Source organism: Daktulosphaira vitifoliae, unplaced genomic scaffold, assembly GCF_025091365.1.
Source record: "Daktulosphaira vitifoliae isolate Bord-2020 unplaced genomic scaffold, ASM2509136v1 Scaffold_3, whole genome shotgun sequence".
Classification (NCBI taxonomy): domain Eukaryota; kingdom Metazoa; phylum Arthropoda; class Insecta; order Hemiptera; family Phylloxeridae; genus Daktulosphaira; species Daktulosphaira vitifoliae.
The window spans coordinates 44,984,240-45,003,124 of NW_026099574.1; the positions used below are offsets into that span (position 1 = coordinate 44,984,240).

The window sequence follows — 18,885 nt, forward strand, 5'->3', positions numbered from 1 at the left end:
TACATCTATAAGATTGCAGATGCCATATAATATACCATAATAATTGCATAGTATGTCACTTTCCTCTCTCTAATGTAAAATCTTCATGGCAAATCTACGTATACAAATATATACGGTTACTAATTTTTTTCCTTATTGTTGACCAAATATGACAAATTTTTACAACAAATAAAATTATGTATTTTAAATTTTATATAATTTTATATTAATGTTAAATTCACTACCAACAAATATAAATTGATTAAATTTACATGGTATTACAATCAAACTGATTTTATAAAATCGATTTTTTATCGATATATATCATCACACATATGACTATACTTATTATAGGGATGGTTAATTTTATAATTTATAAATTTGAAAAAATTTTGAAGAATTCTGTCCATTTTAAATAAAACGCAATTAACAGTTTTTCCATCTAACGATGAGTTTTCTATTTTTACTAATATATTAAAAATATAATAATGTGCTTGAATTAAGAATTACTAATTTCATAATGAAAAGGTATTTAGAAAATTAAAAATTCATTAAAAATCTTTAGAAATTAGTTCTACATTATAGTGAAAAATCACCAAATTATAAACGACTTCATGACATAGGACCAAATACTGTCTAATCTTCCCATGGACGAACAAAATCAATTGTAGAAGTAAAGCAGCCTAACACTTTACTTGAATTACTTTTTGTAAAAGTTACCGTAATTTTATATTCGCCATAAAAAAATTGTTTTGGGAAATTATTGTTGTATAATAGAGAAATGTCTAATCCGGAGGACACGTAAACACCCTGTAATAATATATGTTTGTTTTATATAAATATGTGAATAATTCAATTTATTTTGAACTTACCGGTTTGATTGGACATTCATAGTTCATATTATATGTAGTTATAAAACTTTTCCAGGCTTTCCCTAATAATGATTTTAGCATACTACACCCTTTTTCAAATTTCAATACATGAGCATTACTTATCCATCCACCATTTACACCTTTCACAGCAAAATTAACTTGAATCTGAGCAAAAATAATAGATTATATTATAAAAAAGCTTAATTACATTTTAAGATTGTTAATTTTTTAAATATAAATAAATTATTCAATTTTGGGAACCAAATAATTACTTTGTAAAACTATAAGTGTATAGTTTATTCTAGGATTATATCCTTGTGAATTATGGAGGAATCAAAATAATTTGAATAGTTACGATTTTGTTTATTTATAAAAAACTATGTAATTTAGTATAAATGTTGATAGGTTTTAACAACACCTTTCCGGGTAATTAATACTAATTTAAGTAGTTTTGGGATCTATAGTTATAGTTTACTATTATTATTTATAGTCTATAAGAAAATTATTTTTTAGCAAAATATTTTTTTTTTGCGAACAAATATATGAAAAAAACTCCTTTAACTAAGCGTTGGGTCTCTGAATACGAATAGGGCTTAAGATGGTCAGAATGTAACAATAAAAAAAAAGTAGAGTAACTATTGTTTTTTTATTAAAAACAATTTGTTTAAAAAGTTTTCAATACATATGTATGATTATAGAAAACAATTGTATTCTAAAGCTCAACTTATAACTACAATTTGCATTAACATAAAAGAAAAAACAATAAAGTAAATAAATGAATAATAAAAATGATACACAATAAAACTAATATTAACATAAATTGCAACATATAAAGATGAATAAATAAGGGGATCTATGGTAAAATTTTACTGTGTGATTGTAATCAAAATAATTACTAAATAATAGCTAAATCTTTAATTCTAATAGATCTGAATAACAAAAAGTTTTTGTAATTCTAATAATATAAGTAAAACAATTAATTATATTATTTATATTCTGGTCTATTTAAAATACAAACTCTATTAATTTAATTTCTTTTTTTTTTAGTTGGAATAGTAATCCTAAAATTATGATTGTTATTAGTGTACTCGTCTAGTTATCAAACAGTTCACAATTAATATAACTTCAAAATTATGTAACAAATTTATTATGACGAAATAACTTCTAACATCTGAGTAAAAATTTAAAATTAACTAATGACAGTCTGAATTTAAGTTAAAAACAAAACTGAAAAGCCCTGTCACTGATGTAATTTTAATTGCTCATAACATAGTTTAATGTAGACATTAGTATTGTAAATTTTGCCATTTAATTATGCATCATTAATTTAAAAAAATCACTTAAATTTGATGCTAAAGAGTCATTGAGGGGTGTTCAGTAACTGGATCAGTTAACTTATTTCAATACATAATAAAAAAGTTTCTTATAATTATGTGACTAGGTAATATAATTATATCAATATAAACAATTCAATTGTAATAAATACGTACACACACAGAATTGTCTAGTGGAATTAAAAAAGTATCATTTCCTCTAATTTCTGTTATATTAGCTGATTTTCTACTTAGATATACGTTGAATTTTAATAAGTGATTTTCTGTTGATTGGCAAGGCGAGTATGTTTTGAACTTCATCCGATATTCTCCCTAGAAAATAGTAGTCCACAATATACTAGTATTATCATTATTTAGGTTCTGAAACAATTATTACAGCAGGCAAATTTGGTCTAAAAACTGGATTTATTTGACAAATAACTAAAATAACAAAAATATTAAAAATGTAGCAACTTAGAAACATTTTCATAATGTTACAAAAAGATATTAGTACATAAGAATATAACTTAATTACAAATTTAAGTTCTGTATATTATATTATATTATATTACGTATATTATCTTGTATATTTTGTTACTTTTTGGATAGTTGGTTATTTAATTTGCTAGACACCTAAGTTTTTAAAAATTTGTATGAATTGTACAGAATAGTTGTTTATTTCATAATAAAATTAATAATTATTTCCGCAATTAAGGAGATATAAATACTTTTTAACAATGAAAATTTAACGTCCTTCGTTCAATCAGTAAAACAGTTATTCATTTTTAGTATAATTAAGTTTTTTTTTTTTATAAAAAGATAAATACATTTATAATTTAAAAATATTATTCTGTACAAATTAATTTAAGTGTTACGATTTAGTCTTTTTTTAACAAAATAGCTTGGTCACGATACTAGGGATATTATTCATAAAAACAAAAACATTTTTTCAATCCTTGAATGTTTGAATCCAGAAAAATGCTCACAGACCCTTTCATTTTACGATTTAAGTTCTAAAACTTACCATCCTTGCACAGAGATATATTACTATATATATCTTGATATTTTTTAAATCTGTTTGTTTTGTCTGAGTGTTGAGGTTTTTTAAAGTTCATGAGCATGTTTTTATATGATCAACTAATATGTTCATACATTGTATATATTATACAGTTCAGCACAGTTATTAATATGAAATATAAAACAGCGTAAGAGTTGTTCTTAAGAAGGAGGGTAGCAAAGTTAGGCATGTGGCTTCAGGTATGCGAAAAGAAAATTAGATTTTATCACAAGTATTTTTGTCATGGACCTCACGAATCTTAAAAACTGATTTACCAACACCTTCATTTATAATTAATAGATATATGAGTTCTATCATCATTACTTGTATTTGCATTCTTATCTAAAGAATTTTTTTTTTAATTTAAACATCAAGTAAAACCTATTGTATAACTTTTCCATTAAAATTAAACAGCAATTTTTTACTTGAAGATTTTCAAAGGATATAAGAGATTTATTTATAATTTTTCATTTCAAAATTGGAATGTTCATGTGATCATATTCAGTAGTGTTTCTTAAAAGTTAATAAAATTAAGTCCCCTTCCAATAAATGTACTAGACCAGTATTCTAGGTTAAAAAAATGATTGGCATTAGTCTCCTCTTTTGAAAATCCTAAGTGGATCACTATTTACATGCATATATTTAAATTGTAAAAATGTACCTATGCTTTAGATCGAACAGTATACAATAGTAAAATAAAACTTTGTAGGATTTGGCTTTTTTTTTTCGTTAACAAGAAAATAATTATGATTATGTGGACAAAAATGAATTTAAGATTATTAAATGATTTAATAACCGTCTTTCTTACAATTGTATATATGTGTGATATATATCTAAAAGGTGTTATATTGCGAGCAATATAATACAATTGATGATAGTATTTATTGATAGGAGTATTATAGCAGTCGTTGCATGGTTAGCATTCTTTAACAGAGAACGGAAATGAGAGCCGTCGCACCCTTACATGTGTGCTAAAGTTCTATTATATTGTACAAAAACCTTTTGCATAGTTCACATATCTTTTTAGAGCAGAAAATTCCACTTCATTCACCCTACTTCTAAATCTTATATACAATATACCAGCGGTGACATATTTGTTCATATAATTGAGTCATCTTTTCCTTTTATAAATCTAAAAGCTTATTTTTTCAGTAAAAGGATTTTGAACGGCCACTGTACCAACGTGGTATCATATGCCTTCTCTTATAAAAATATTTTTTATCATCATATACCATAAATATACATATATATTACATACAAAATTATTTTATGGTACCTTGAATGGGTATATTATTTATTTTTAAATTATATTTTCTCGTGAATTAAATTTTAAAGGAAAACTCAAAATTATAACTAAACATATGCGATGAAAAAAAAATTAACCCTTACATTGTACTCTTTTGATATTCTGATCAGAAAAAGAAAAATATTTTTTACATGTTTATCATTTTTGATTGAGTTCATAAAAATACTTTATTTAAAAAGGTTTATTCTCCCTAAGATTTTTCCTGAGTATTGCATTCATGAATGTCTGCAAATAATACCCTTGCATTCCAAATACTTAAATACTGTAAATTTGTTTATTATTGAGATTTTTTTTGGGGTCTGTACTCCTACCAGCTACACATTTTTAAAAGTTAATATTTATACGTTTAGAATAAAATAAAATAGAAAAAAGTATTGTAAAAATTTGGTGGGTAATTTTAGTTTAAATTTTTAGAAAGGTTTATTTGTAAGAAAATGAACTTATATTTAGGCATTTGAATTAATAGAAGATTTATTAAGTTTAAGGTGATTTCTACGAGTTAATAATACAATTATTTCTTATTTAAGTTATTATAGTGCGTATAAATAAAAAAATAATATTGTCTTATTATAAAAAAGGCTAAGATGGTGAATCTAGACTTATTTTAGAGTCACTAACTCATCTATATACTTAATGTGTTATTATTATACATATAAAAACAGGAAAAATATTTCATAATTATATTTTATACAAAATAATTTTATTAACACTAGCCACTCAATTTCTTTTGAAATACTAATAATATGCAAAAAGATTATTTTTGGTATTTTTCAGTTTCATATATTTCTTTGTTATTCAGTTATTAATTACTTTTTAATTTATTAGTTTTACCTTATAAAGGTGTCAACTTAATTATTTTAAATGAAAACATATATTTTTTACTAGCTTATGAAATAGGACATGATTTAATTAAGAAAATGACAGGTCAATAACAATTTTTGGAACAGTACATTGAAAGTTATTATCATTTTTAAACATAAACTGGAGGTGAGGCGCAGGTATGACGGTACTTATCAGACATTTCTAATAGTGAGCTACCTCTTCTGCTGATTAGGCATTAAAATGTTTAAATTTAAAATTAATTATGAAATTTATTTAAATAACAAAATAAAGCAAAATTAAAAATATACGCAATTATGAAACCAAAACACCACTACTATTTTTTTTTTAAATCTGTAATATGTAAAATATCTAAGATCGATAAACAAATACTAATAATTTTTAAATCATAGCCGATTCTTGAATTAAACTTTTATCATCATCAAGATAGCATGTAATATTTCTCTAAAGACATCACAAATATAACTAAAAATAGACATAGTATGAAGAGTACAAAACAAAATTTTTATCTTTTCTATTAATTATAAATTAAACTATTAACATTACAGAAAAAACATTGATTCTTTTTTTATTAAATAATAATTTCTGAAAAAAAGTTTTATATAATATTTTTTTCGGAAATATCAGATTTATAAATTAAATAAAAAAAATATTTTTTTAAACCGAATATGTTTCAAATATCACTCTTTCTTTTAATTATATTAAAACACTACATAATGGAAATAATATACCATACTATTAGAGACCGTCCTAATATTTATATATATATATATATATATATTCATATAATAAATTAATTTAGGACACCACATAATAATTCTCATAAATATAGTTAGAATAATTATTAATATAGTTGGCCCAACTATTTAGTTGCAAAATTTAGTTGGAATTATTAAATAAATTTATCCAACTTTTTTCTATAATAACTAGTGATGGGCATAATCGAGATATTTCGATTATTGAAATCATATAATCGAGATATTCTGATTTTTTAAATAATATTGATTATTCTATAATCGAGTGATTATTTCTAATGATTTCTCGTTTATTATAAAAACAATGATTTCTTGATCTTGAAATGTATATAATCGAATAAAAGTTATTTCGAATGATGTCCATGAAACGATGAAACGAGAGAATACTATTTTTAAGTTTTTATTTAGCATAAATTATAGTCAAATTATTATTAAATTGTTGACTTCGAGTCTTCTTATTTTCAACTCGTTCAATCGCTACTCATGACAACACCTTATCTGTCACATTTTTGGGAAGTATGTGACGATTAGAACAAAGTTTTGTCCTGAACTGGCTAAACTACTGAGTTCTGATTCTCTCACTAGTTGTGAATTTATGAAAAATCAATTAGGTGTGGAATCAGGTGTTTTAATTATGATGGTCAAGCCGGCTATTGCTACCTTATCTTATGTTTTTATTTTTAAATTTGTTATCGGTTTTTTTAAAATATAGGTAATAATTATTAAATAATAAAAATAACAACTTGTCTTTTATTTAAAGCACTTATTAATAATGCATTATTAATATATTATTGTTATTATTATTCCTAAATTATAGTTTAATATAATAATTATAAATAAACACCAACAAATAAAAAAAGCAAAATTAAATTAATAATTATTTACTATAGGTATATTTATTCATATTTCGAATAATTTTTCGATTCTCTCGATAAATAATAATAGTTGATTATTCTTATCATACGAGCAGACGATTTTAACTTCGAGTGATTTTTCGAGAGATTCACTCGATTATGAAAATGTCTCGATTACTAATCATTCGATTATGCCCATCACTAATAATAACTGGTTGAATTATGAGAAATAATTATACAATCATTTTATCGCTATTTCAACCAAAATTTCAGTTGGTTCAACTATAAATTTTTTTCTAAAAAAAAATTTCTAAGAAGATTTATTCAGAAAATTTCTCAATAATATTATTTACTTGCTCACATATTGACCTTCAAAATGAGCGTTGCATTAAACACAATATAACGAATATTTTTTCATCATTTGTGAATGTACATTATTTTTAGATGTAAGCTTGAGGGGATATGCTAAAGATTTTTTATAAACCGAAGGGATTACGAGAGCGAATGTTTCAAGTATCACTTGTATGGTCCATGTAGTGCCGTTTCCTTTTGTAGATAATAATTTTTGGTTTGCTACAACAGTCCACTTCGGACTTTAGAATTACAATTTCGATGTTCCATTTTATGATTGCGGTCTAATTGGACAATATTGGAAAAGCGTACTTAAGAGGGCTTTAGTACGTGGTGTAACATTGGCATAAGAATGCAAACGAATGATTATAATTATAATGCATCTTAATAACAACATAATGTGATAAGTTAAATATAAAAGGTTAAGACTTAATATATATTTCCTTAAAAATGTTATTGCCATGTTATTTGCAGTTAAACAATTATTCAGTGGACCAAAAAAACTAGTTAAAGGGTTTTTAACAATTGCACCAGTTTTTACATAAGACGCTATACAATATTTTAGATGATAATGTCACTAGCATTTAGTAATATTAGTTAGAAATATTTGTGATGATCTAAAGTTATCGTAAAATAATTTTAAACGCGTAAAAGAAAAAGTATACTGCCTCTATTTTTAACTTATTAGTTACAAAAGTAAAAGATCAATTAGTTCACTTTTATGTATCCTTTTTCTCATTGAGCAGTTTTGTGGTATTTTTTAAAATCTGATACGTCAACTTTAAACATTTTTAATGAGAGCAAATAAAAATTCAAAGTTTTAATGATATTTAAATTAATCGATATTTTTAAATCAAAAGCATATGTTATCGATAAGTCATATATTTTTTGTCACATGATAAATTACTCCCTTTTGCGCACATATAATGTAATCTAATATCGTATTTTTGTGACATATCAGCTTTGGATACAAGCCACAGAATTTATTGAAATCATTATTTGCATTTATAATTATTGAGATCATGATTCTTAAAAAAGTAATGTGCAAACACGTTACATTTATCTTTGTATTTATCTAACGTGACTAATTTAAAATGTCTATTTCAATTATTTCAGACGTCTCATTGTCTTTCAATATTATCAAAATATAATGCCTTACCGTAACTATGTTATGTTATTGTCGAATAAATATGAAACTCTTTGTGGACTATAAGGGAGAGGCTTTTTTTTTTTTATCAGATTTGAAAAGTAATCTCGTTGACCGAAAACCCTTCGGGTAGATTCTTATGTACAATACATTTTTCAAAGATTAATTGGATTTTTTATTTTAATTACTTTTAATTAAAAGTCACCAACTGAATCGAGATTTTGAACTTAAAAGCCAAAAACTTTTAAAAATAAAAACATTTTGATGTTATTTCTTTTTTACATCATTTATGTAATTTTTCATAACTATTTTTTGTTATTTTTTCCAGTTATTATTATTAATCCCATTGGAATAATTTAAATATTTTTTTTTATTTCTAGAAATTTTTACAATGTTTTAAGCTTAAAGATAATTTTATTATTATTATTTGCACGACTTGTAAAATAGTTGTTACTATTTTGTAGTGTACTAGGCAACAGGTTCATGATACCAAATTACTAGGGTTTGGTTTAACGAAATGATTTACTGAAAGCGATAATATATAGTGACAGGAAGGAAAATAAAATTTTGTAACATCCTCTTTTATTATTATGTAAGACGTTTTTTATTCGGAAAAAAAAATGATGCTGCAGTAATGTTATTGAGCCGTAAAAAAATATATTACCAATGACCCTCCCTTGTTCGATTATATAGTTTTAGACGAAACGATAGGCCGTATCACACCTTCTAGCCCTAGTTTTGATAAAAATATGTCGCACAGTTTCAATTTCTTTTCCGCGTAGACATCCGTGTTTAAATTTATGAAAAAACTACCACCAAATGTTAAAAGAAAAATACATACATATTTCAATATTAATGTTCTGCCATATAAAAACATAAACAATTCCCATTATTCGATATTTCACGTCGTGATACTTACTAGTGCGAAACCACTGAAGTGTAAAACAACGACAGTAGTTATTCCACTACTATACCTATACAGAATATATTTAACTACATTTGCTATTATGGGATACCAATAACATGATATCCTCAATATGTATTAACGTGTAATTGATGTCGGATTTATTTTATTGCACTACTCTCAATTGAAATTAAAGATTTTTAAAGTAATATATTGTTATTACATCGAGGGATCACAAAATGTTTAACATTTTTATTTTTATAGTCAATAAAATCTCATAGAACCTATTAGTTCTATGTAACGAGTTTTTATTAAATACAACTTGCTTTTTATACTAAAAATTATATTATTACTTGAAACTATAACAACAGCTCCGCATTGTTTTTCAAATCTTCCCATTCTAATATTTTCATATAAAAAAGTTATTATGTGAACAGTGTGGGGTGTGCGAAGTGTTCCCTCGCATAGGCCTCAAGCTTTATGTGCTCAAATATGTGGCCATATTCGAGTAACCTACATTAGGCCTCTAGCAACTACAAAAATAAAAGTATCAAAGGGAAGTTCTTTAGTCCTTTATATAGAAGTATTTGAAATAAACAAGTATTTTTTTTAATCGATTTTCAATATTGAAATATTTATTTTTTAATAGATATTCATTTTAAATTGATTAACTTAATTATGAATAAACCAACTTAATCTAATATTAAACCATCTTAATATGCTATATCTTAATATAGCTATGTGGTTATTGGGAAAAAAAATGAGATTCAGGTATTTAAAACTATCGAAACACAATATAAAATACCTCAGCTCAATAATATAATATCATCTTTTTGCTTTTGAGTACATTGTGTCCCAAACAAAAAAAACTCATTTAGCCGAATTATGTCAACCAATGAAGTTCACAAAAACAGTTGAATATGCACATTTGTTTAAGAAAGGAAGTTAACCGATATCTCAATATTTATCAATGATTGGTGTCACTGATTTTTTCATTCCTCGAATAAAAAAAACTCATATGAAAAATTATTATTTATTGTGGAGACATCTTAAAATGAAGCGACATCACGTTTCCCTCTGCTACACATCACCGTTATGTTTCAAAATAAAATGTATCGATAAGTCACTTACCAGTATACGCTTTCGAAAACTAGAAACATTAAATACCATATTTAAAAACGCATGTTGGTTGGATAGGGGTGAAGTTTTTTACCCTCTCTTTTAGAAAAAATTAACATATTTTTATTTTATAGAACTAATTATTTCGAGTAGTAGAGTATTTCTAATACATATTATTTATCATATAAAAAATTGATGAATTTTTCACTGTAATTCTTTTTAAATAAATATATTTTATTATAATTATTTCGTTTTATATTTTATTACGAATGTAAATATAAATAACTCTAAACTAATAGTTTTGTTATTAAAGCCTTTATTTAATCAAATATGCATCAGTAGTTGTTTTATTTACATAATTCATAATTTTTCTTTTTCATTTTCTCCAACCGTCAGCATGATAAAAGTGTAATCTAAATATTGTATACAATAAAGTATTTATGAAAAAATAACTTTGTTAGAAAATTGTGAAGAGCACGTGTCGTGGAATAAAAGAAAATATTTTCATATGGTCAAAGAAATGCGAAACACATGTGCCCTAACTAAACAATTGACCTAAATAACTGTAATTTTTCATTTAAACCACGAAAAAAAAAAAAAGAAAAGAAGACAAATGTGTGAAAGCTCATCATATCTCATTAAACATCACTGAATTATCTAGTTGTAAATTTGATTTCTTGGTACACTTAAAAATATATGACTTGTATTCTATTGGCATCAAAAGCAGCTGACTGCTGTTGGATATTTTATGGATCGCTGTGACACATAATGATATCATTTTGGTATCTCACCCTAATTTAGAACGTTTGGCCTAACTAATAAATCCTTTCGAGCCTCTTTAAATAGATTTGAATGTCTTCCACTTAAATTTAGTAACTTTAACGAACGATTTTCTGTTGTTTCACGACATTAGGTCTATCAAGTATACTTATATACATATAATCAACGTGATAATCATTTATCCACACCACTCCAACAATAGACAACACTAAATACAGAAATATAACTACAATAAACACGTGTAAAAACAACTTTAATCAAATTACTTATGAGTAACATATTTATTATTTTAAAATTTAAATGTAATAAACCTAATGTACATTACACAAATGTGCGGGAAAATGACATTTTTATTTTATATTGTAATGTGAATAAATTATTATTCCAAACACAATGTTATCTAACGACCTGTAAGATTTGATTCTTATATAAGGTGAAGTAATAATATGTTATGTGTGTGCACATACGTGATGTTGAATGATAATATTGTGTGTTATGGTGCCAGTGTATAGCGTATAACAAATAGACTAGAGAGGGAGGAGATGGCAGATATCGATCATTTTCTGATTTGTGTTCTACAGAAGGGATACAATAGAAAATGCACACGTCATATATTATTTCCATGCTTTAGTGCTCACAGCGGCACAATTGCATTGTGATCACATCAAAACAGAAACACTCAAATTGCCTTTTATTATTACAACGACTTATTGCAAACATATTAAAATCAATAGGTACATTTTCTGGATTTATGAAACTTAAAACTTCAATTTGTGGCTTGTTCATTTCAAGTTGTTTTAATTTTAACTGGATAACATGAAACTGAAAAGAACCTTCGTACGTGTTTCTACACGTGTACACTAAATCATTATTCAAGTACACGAATACTTGTTGAAAAACGAATGGGGTCTCATTTTTATATATAGATGAATCAATGTAAAAAATTAAATATGAAATTTATCAATATACAATACGATGCAATATTGTGTACTCACTAATGTAATACTTCAAATAGCCATTCGAGTTTTTGTTATACTTACATGGTGTTATAATTTTAATTAAAGGGTATGCAAGCAATTCTAATTATTATCAAAAAGGTTTATAAAGAACGAGCATTCTCTATTGGATACAAAGAAACATGACAATGACTCCTTTAGAAAAAATAATTAATGTAACTTGTCAGTTACAGTTTGTCTTTTAACTCTATTTAAATTACATATGAATAAGTCAAAAAGATTGAAAGCAACATTTTAATCGATTATTAATTTACGTTTAAGGTAAATTATTGAAATAAATCTGAGACTAGGACACAACTTGTTTTTCTTACTTTAAGATACATCACGTTACGTAAAAATAATAAAGTTTTTTACTACCTCTTCCAAAATTATATTATTACCATATAACTATTTTAGTTATGGATATGCAACTCCAAGTAAGAACTTCTATGTTTTATTATTAGATAAAATAGATATGGACATAGACCTTGATATTGGAGCTAAAATATTTAAGTGTATAAATTAAATACCTCATTAAATAATCTTTGTATTCAAATTTATCAATTTAAAAACAGTTGATGTTGCGTTTTTACCCTTCGGTTAAGTGACTTTGTAATTGAAGGTGACATTTAGCAAGATTTGTTTATAAATTAATTAATTCAGATTAAATTTACACAAGAACTTTTTAAATATCTACCTAGGGGATTTCAGAATAAAATTTATAAAGTCAACTACTTTACTAAATTTTTTTGTTTAAATCAAGTATTTTGAAGCTATTATTTATTTAAAAATTATTAAAAAATAAATAAATTATTATAAGGGCCTTTATGTGAAAACAATATGATATTTTTTCCATATTGACTAATAAGAATTATATGTACATAGTTATAATAATAATACATAGTTATTGTTGTATATATGATTATTTAAATTATTCATGAACTTTTTTGAGAATAAGCTTCCTGGGTTTCTCCTTTAATAACACAATCGTAACCACAAAACCGGAAGGGTTCCATTATTTTCTAACAGAAGTCCTACGGAATTATTCACGCATTTAGATGTGCAACTCGTCATTGGAATGAATTTCAACATATAAACTCACACATGGCACATTTAATATACAATGACTCTTCTAACTTTGTCTGCTTGTCGAACGAGAAATTGCTAGGGCCATCGTGCTATGGTTCCATTTAAGTGTTATTATAATATGCACCCTTGTCTATTATAAATGAGAACAAGTTTTACCTCTGTTAGTAAGTTCAAACCTATATGGTGCACACGGGTTTACCTCATTATTGTTTTACTTAAACGGATAGAAGACTGACATGAGATTTTCCTGATATTCGAATTCGTTTTCTAATGAATGTTTGAGTGAATCAATATTTAAGAGGTTAAGTGATTCTCTCCATGTATAAATCAAGTATTGTCTAAATGTACAATAATTCTCTAGAGACAATTAACCATATAATTTTCCCAATAACAATATGATTTCACTGAACCTGATATAAAAATATTCCATTTTTATATATTTTTTAAATAGATAATGATTAGGAAATTTATTTTGTAAATTAAAAGGTTTCTCTTTAATGCAATTCTGTGGCTCAGGGGTCCACTATTATACTTCAATTTTTTTTATAATTTAAGATACATTTCAAATACAATCTAATCACATATTTGAAAAAATTAGCTCATGACCAGAAACGTGTTTAATAAATCTATGATGGTGAAATTATATATTATTAATGAAAGAAATCATTTAATTTTTCGTTACAAAATTTTAACAGAATGATGGTAACTTGTGCTTGTTTAAAATAGAAACTGAATGCTTTCCCAATTTCAAATATAACAATAATTTTTTTAATAGTTTAAATAATATCAGTATGTGATATTATTTAAACTGATTAGTGATCATTAAAAATATATTTGGATATAAAGAAGCATTGTAATGGACGGTTTTTGCATAACGTGTAGGAAATGTTGAGTTGGAGTGGTCAGGAAATGCAATTGCAGCGCAGATAAGCGCTATGCGATTCAGTATTGATCGGTTGTGTATGCGCACGCGACAATGTGCATCCAAAGTACCTAAAGAAGGGGAAATGAGGGATGGTAAAATAATTTTTTATAATATTGTGGCACAATGAACAAAATATTGCGTAACTTATTATTTCGCTCTAGCAATTACTAATTAATTATCCTGTACAATTAAAAAGAACAATGTTTTTGTCTGCTATCTTCGATACATATGTTTTATAGATTATAATAGGTAAAATATCTCAAAGTCATGATATACAGGTTGACTTTGTTCACGTTCATTGATAAAAAAAAATACTGAAAGTTATTGTATTTCTTAAAAAATTGTGTTGAATAAAGTTAATAGAGTTCATTGCTTTTGCCGAGAATATTTTTAATTAATCGTAAATTGTACTTTTACGATTAAATTTGATTAATATAAAACATATTTAATTTCACACACTAATGATAATATTTGAATATAAAAATAGTTAATGCATTCAGATAAAAAAAACTAATTTTTCCATTTAATTATTAAGTTAGGTACATAGTTTTTATATAAAAAAAAATAATAATAGATCATACAGTTAAACAGTGAATAACAGAATAAATAAAGGGAGAAGTGGGAATCTTCCAGAACAAAAATAATTATACGATGATGATACTTTTTTTTTCATTAGAAGATTAGTGAAAAGTTTAATGATATATATATATATATCATTTAATAAAATGATTTAGTTTAATGATATATATACCCTTCCCTAAAATAAAATCTTAATTTGACAACTGTCGAATAGAAAATAGAGGTGAATAAAAAAAACCTTAAAAATTAACTTTTAGAAACGTACCATTATTTTTGTTGTTTTGATCATTAACTTGATTAGCAAATATCATTACAGTAATTATTATACAATTTAATTTCATTCTTAGGCGTGCCCATCTTATTTTCACACGTGATGCTTAAGGACATCAACGGTGGGAGGGGTTTTAAACCCTTTGCTCCTATCCGTTATTCTCACACTCAAAAAAATTATTAAAAGGGGGAATTTATTTAACCCCCTTCGAATTTTACTTTCTTTTGATTGTGTCTAAATAGTATCCAAGATTAATACCTAAAATTTGCTAATTTTACAAGTAGTTTCCGGGCATTATTAATATTACCCGTTACATACATGATTATTGTTCTCATCTTGTAAACATATTATCTTTACAAAGTATTATATAAGAATTGATAATTTATGAGGGTATGCATTATAATACTATTAATATTTATTTTTTTTATGTTTAATTAATAGATATTATTATTTAATTTATTGTCATATATCTTTTACAATAGTAATTTGTATCATTTGTTGTATCATACGCTACAAGTAGATTCTCAATGGATTGATATAAGTTAAATATATATGTCATGTTTTCAAATTTATATTTCCAAACGTTGAAAATAAAAAAAGTTTACATAATTACCTTAACTTAGCAAAGTTACTTTTTGGTTCTGTTTTTAAATAACTAGATCTTAAGACACTGTAAAAATATAAATAAGTCGAAAAATATAATTTTTTATTTGCAAATGTTATCTTATCACAAACATATGTTCTTGACAACTATTGAATATTAGTGGTGGATGACCTTTTAGCTTCGATGCGAAGCTGAGAAGGTATTGGTTTTACTAAGATGTGTTTTTTTTTTGTGCCTTTTTTATAATTTTAAAATAATTTTAATTTTAATTTTAAAAATATTTTTATTTTTGAAGTTTTCTGTTTATAAAAAAAAAAAAGATTCTAAAATAACAAAGTTCACCAAAACTACTGTTATTTTCAATTATTTTTTATTCTAATATTTATTATTGAGATACGAAAACTAATGTTATTAAAAAAGTTTTAGAAGTTAATGTCTATGTTACCATTCAATTACAATTTTGAAAAATCAAAATTAATTATACAAAAAAAAAACTGTCTCATTATATTATAGATAATTTTTTGAGGGATTTATCTTTTCTCAGATAAAGTTGAACATTTTTTCATTTTTCTAAATCTAGTTAAATTTTATAAAAAAAAATTTTATCTTATTTAATATTTTTTTTTGGCACAAACTATTGGAGACTAATTTTAGCTTCTATGCGAAGCTGAGAAGGAATTGGTTTTACTATAATGTGTTTTTTTTTTGTGTCTGTTACCACTTTTTCTCAGCTCTCACCGAATTTGATTTCTTTCAACGATACGTCAAAAGATTAAAAATCGTATCTAGTCGAAAACATTACCCTTAAAAATTAAAAAAATTTCCCTCGTTCCCCGTAAATGGGGGAAACCTCCAAAAAAATTACAAATTTAAAAATCGCTAATTTTCGAAATTTTTTCAATTTTTTTTACTTAAAAACGCTATAACTTCTTCAAAAATGAACATATCAATATAATTTTTTTTATATAGATGCATGATATCATTACCTATCATTTGGTATATTGTTTTTATAAATTTAACCCTTTACCTGTTAATAGGGAGGGATTTAATATGACAACTTTTACACAAAAAATTAACTTTTTCAACTTAACTTTTGAAAATGTTCCGGAAGGTCTGACACTTTTATATATATCTTAAATTAAAGCTAATGTAATATACTTTAATTTGAAAAAAAAAAAAATTTGACTTCTGGACTTATCTTCATGTTGAAAATGGCTACCAAATGCTATTTTTGTGTGAAAATTCTCAATTTTATAATTTACATTTTTTACTTTAAAATGCTATAACTTTTTAAAAAAATGTATGGATCAATACAATTTTTTCGTGAGAAGTAGTATTTATATACATCTTTCATTCGACATACTTTTTTTTTAAATCGGACTATTTCCCTTAATACAGGGGTGGTTCAAAACATAAAAATGCATATAGAAAGTAGAACTTTTTCAACTTAATTTTTGAAAGTGTTCCGGAAATACTGACACTTTTATGTATATCTTGAATTAAAGATAATGTTATATACTTTATTATGAAAAAAAAATTTTGACCTTTGGAATTGTCTTCGTGGTGAAAATGGACACCGAATGCTATTTTTGTGTGAAAATTCTCGATTTTATTTTTTCTATTTTTAATTTTATAATGCTATAACTTATTGAAAAGTGTATGGATCAACACAATTTTTTTATGAGAAATAATATGTATTAATAATCCCTTTTTCNTTGAAAACAATTTTTTTATGAGAAATAATATGTATTAATAATCCCTTTTTCATTCAGGATATTAATAAGAAAATAGCAGATTACGTAGCNGTATATCTTGAATTAAAGATAATGTTATATACTTTATTATGAAAAAAAAATTTTGACCTTTGGAATTGTCTTCGTGGTGAAAATGGACACCGAATGCTATTTTTGTGTGAAAATTCTCGATTTTATTTTTTCTATTTTTAATTTTATAATGCTATAACTTATTGAAAAGTGTATGGATCAACACAATTTTTTTATGAGAAATAATATGTATTAATAATCCCTTTTTCATTCAGGATATTAATAAGAAAATAGCAGATTACGTAGCTTTTGGAATAATCCACCAATTTTTTAAAATTAAACACTATCTAAAGATTTGCATCAAAGCGTTTTTTTTTATAGTGATTTTAATCACTGTCAGATATCATTATACTTAATCCAACTATGCTACGTCACCACTGTGCCGCGACCCCCCTGTGCTGGGTTTTTTATATCTAATAGACTTCAAAACCTCATAATTACCTAATACTACTAATTAACGTAGCCTGAATTTTAAGAAAACAAAAACTGATAAGAATATTTAATATACTTTCGGACTGTAAAAAAGTTTTGTATTATTTACTCGGTAAAAATAAGATTATTAAACAGGGGAAGAGCAGTTTGTGGGATGCTAACCTGCATATTTTATGATCTTAAAAATTCTTTTCTTTTTTATCTTAATGGGCTGACACCCGTATATTTATTTTTTACGGATTAAAAAGCTTTTATTATTTAAACGGGGTCGCGTTTCTAAATATACATGAACTGATACAAAAAATAAGCTTTAAACCAGTAGCACTTACACAGGCTGCCGCGAACTTGTCACGGTTCGTCCGTCGACAAAGATTCCTTTCCAATTACCGTCTTTTTTCTTTTTTTGTTACAAGGTGTGCATATTTTTTTCGTTCAACTGATGATTTTTTTCATCCAACGTTAAATCGAGTCCTTAGGGAACGTAATCGTACAGCTTAAGTACCGCAACGTCAACAATGAAATTGAGACAGTCAAGACAAAAATGAAATAAAATCCAAGCAGAGCAATACGACAAACCATGAATATTTATAAAGTTTTTTCATTTATTTATTTATTAATTTTTTTATAGAATGTATTATAAACACAATATTACTAGAAAAGAATAAAATAACTTTTTAAAAGGGAAAATCTTTTAAAATTTCTCAAAGTAAGACATTTAATTTGACACACATTATTGGGTAATCTGCTAAAAGGAATTTTATGAAAGAATAGTTTAATTTAAGTAGTAGAAAGCATAGGTGATAAAAAAACTAGTAAAATATTTCTGCAAATAATTTACAATGTTTATAGTGATTTCATAGATGCTTATAATAGGAACACTTAGTCCTTCC

At 25.1% G+C, this 18,885-nt stretch overlaps 1 protein-coding gene across 1 annotated transcript; it reads right to left on the bottom strand.

Moving 5' to 3' along the window:
- Nucleotides 1-478: 478 nt before the first annotated feature.
- LOC126902884 (uncharacterized) lies at nt 479-2,643 on the bottom strand. Its single transcript, XM_050680559.1, has 4 exons — nt 2,562-2,643; nt 2,342-2,497; nt 852-1,016; nt 479-789 (listed from the first exon to the last, which is right to left on the bottom strand). The coding sequence occupies exons 2-4, from the start codon at nt 2,483-2,485 to the stop codon at nt 616-618; spliced, it is 483 nt and encodes a 160-aa protein (XP_050536516.1). The 5' UTR covers nt 2,486-2,497; nt 2,562-2,643; the 3' UTR covers nt 479-615.
- Between the last annotated feature and the right edge of the window lie 16,242 nt (nt 2,644-18,885).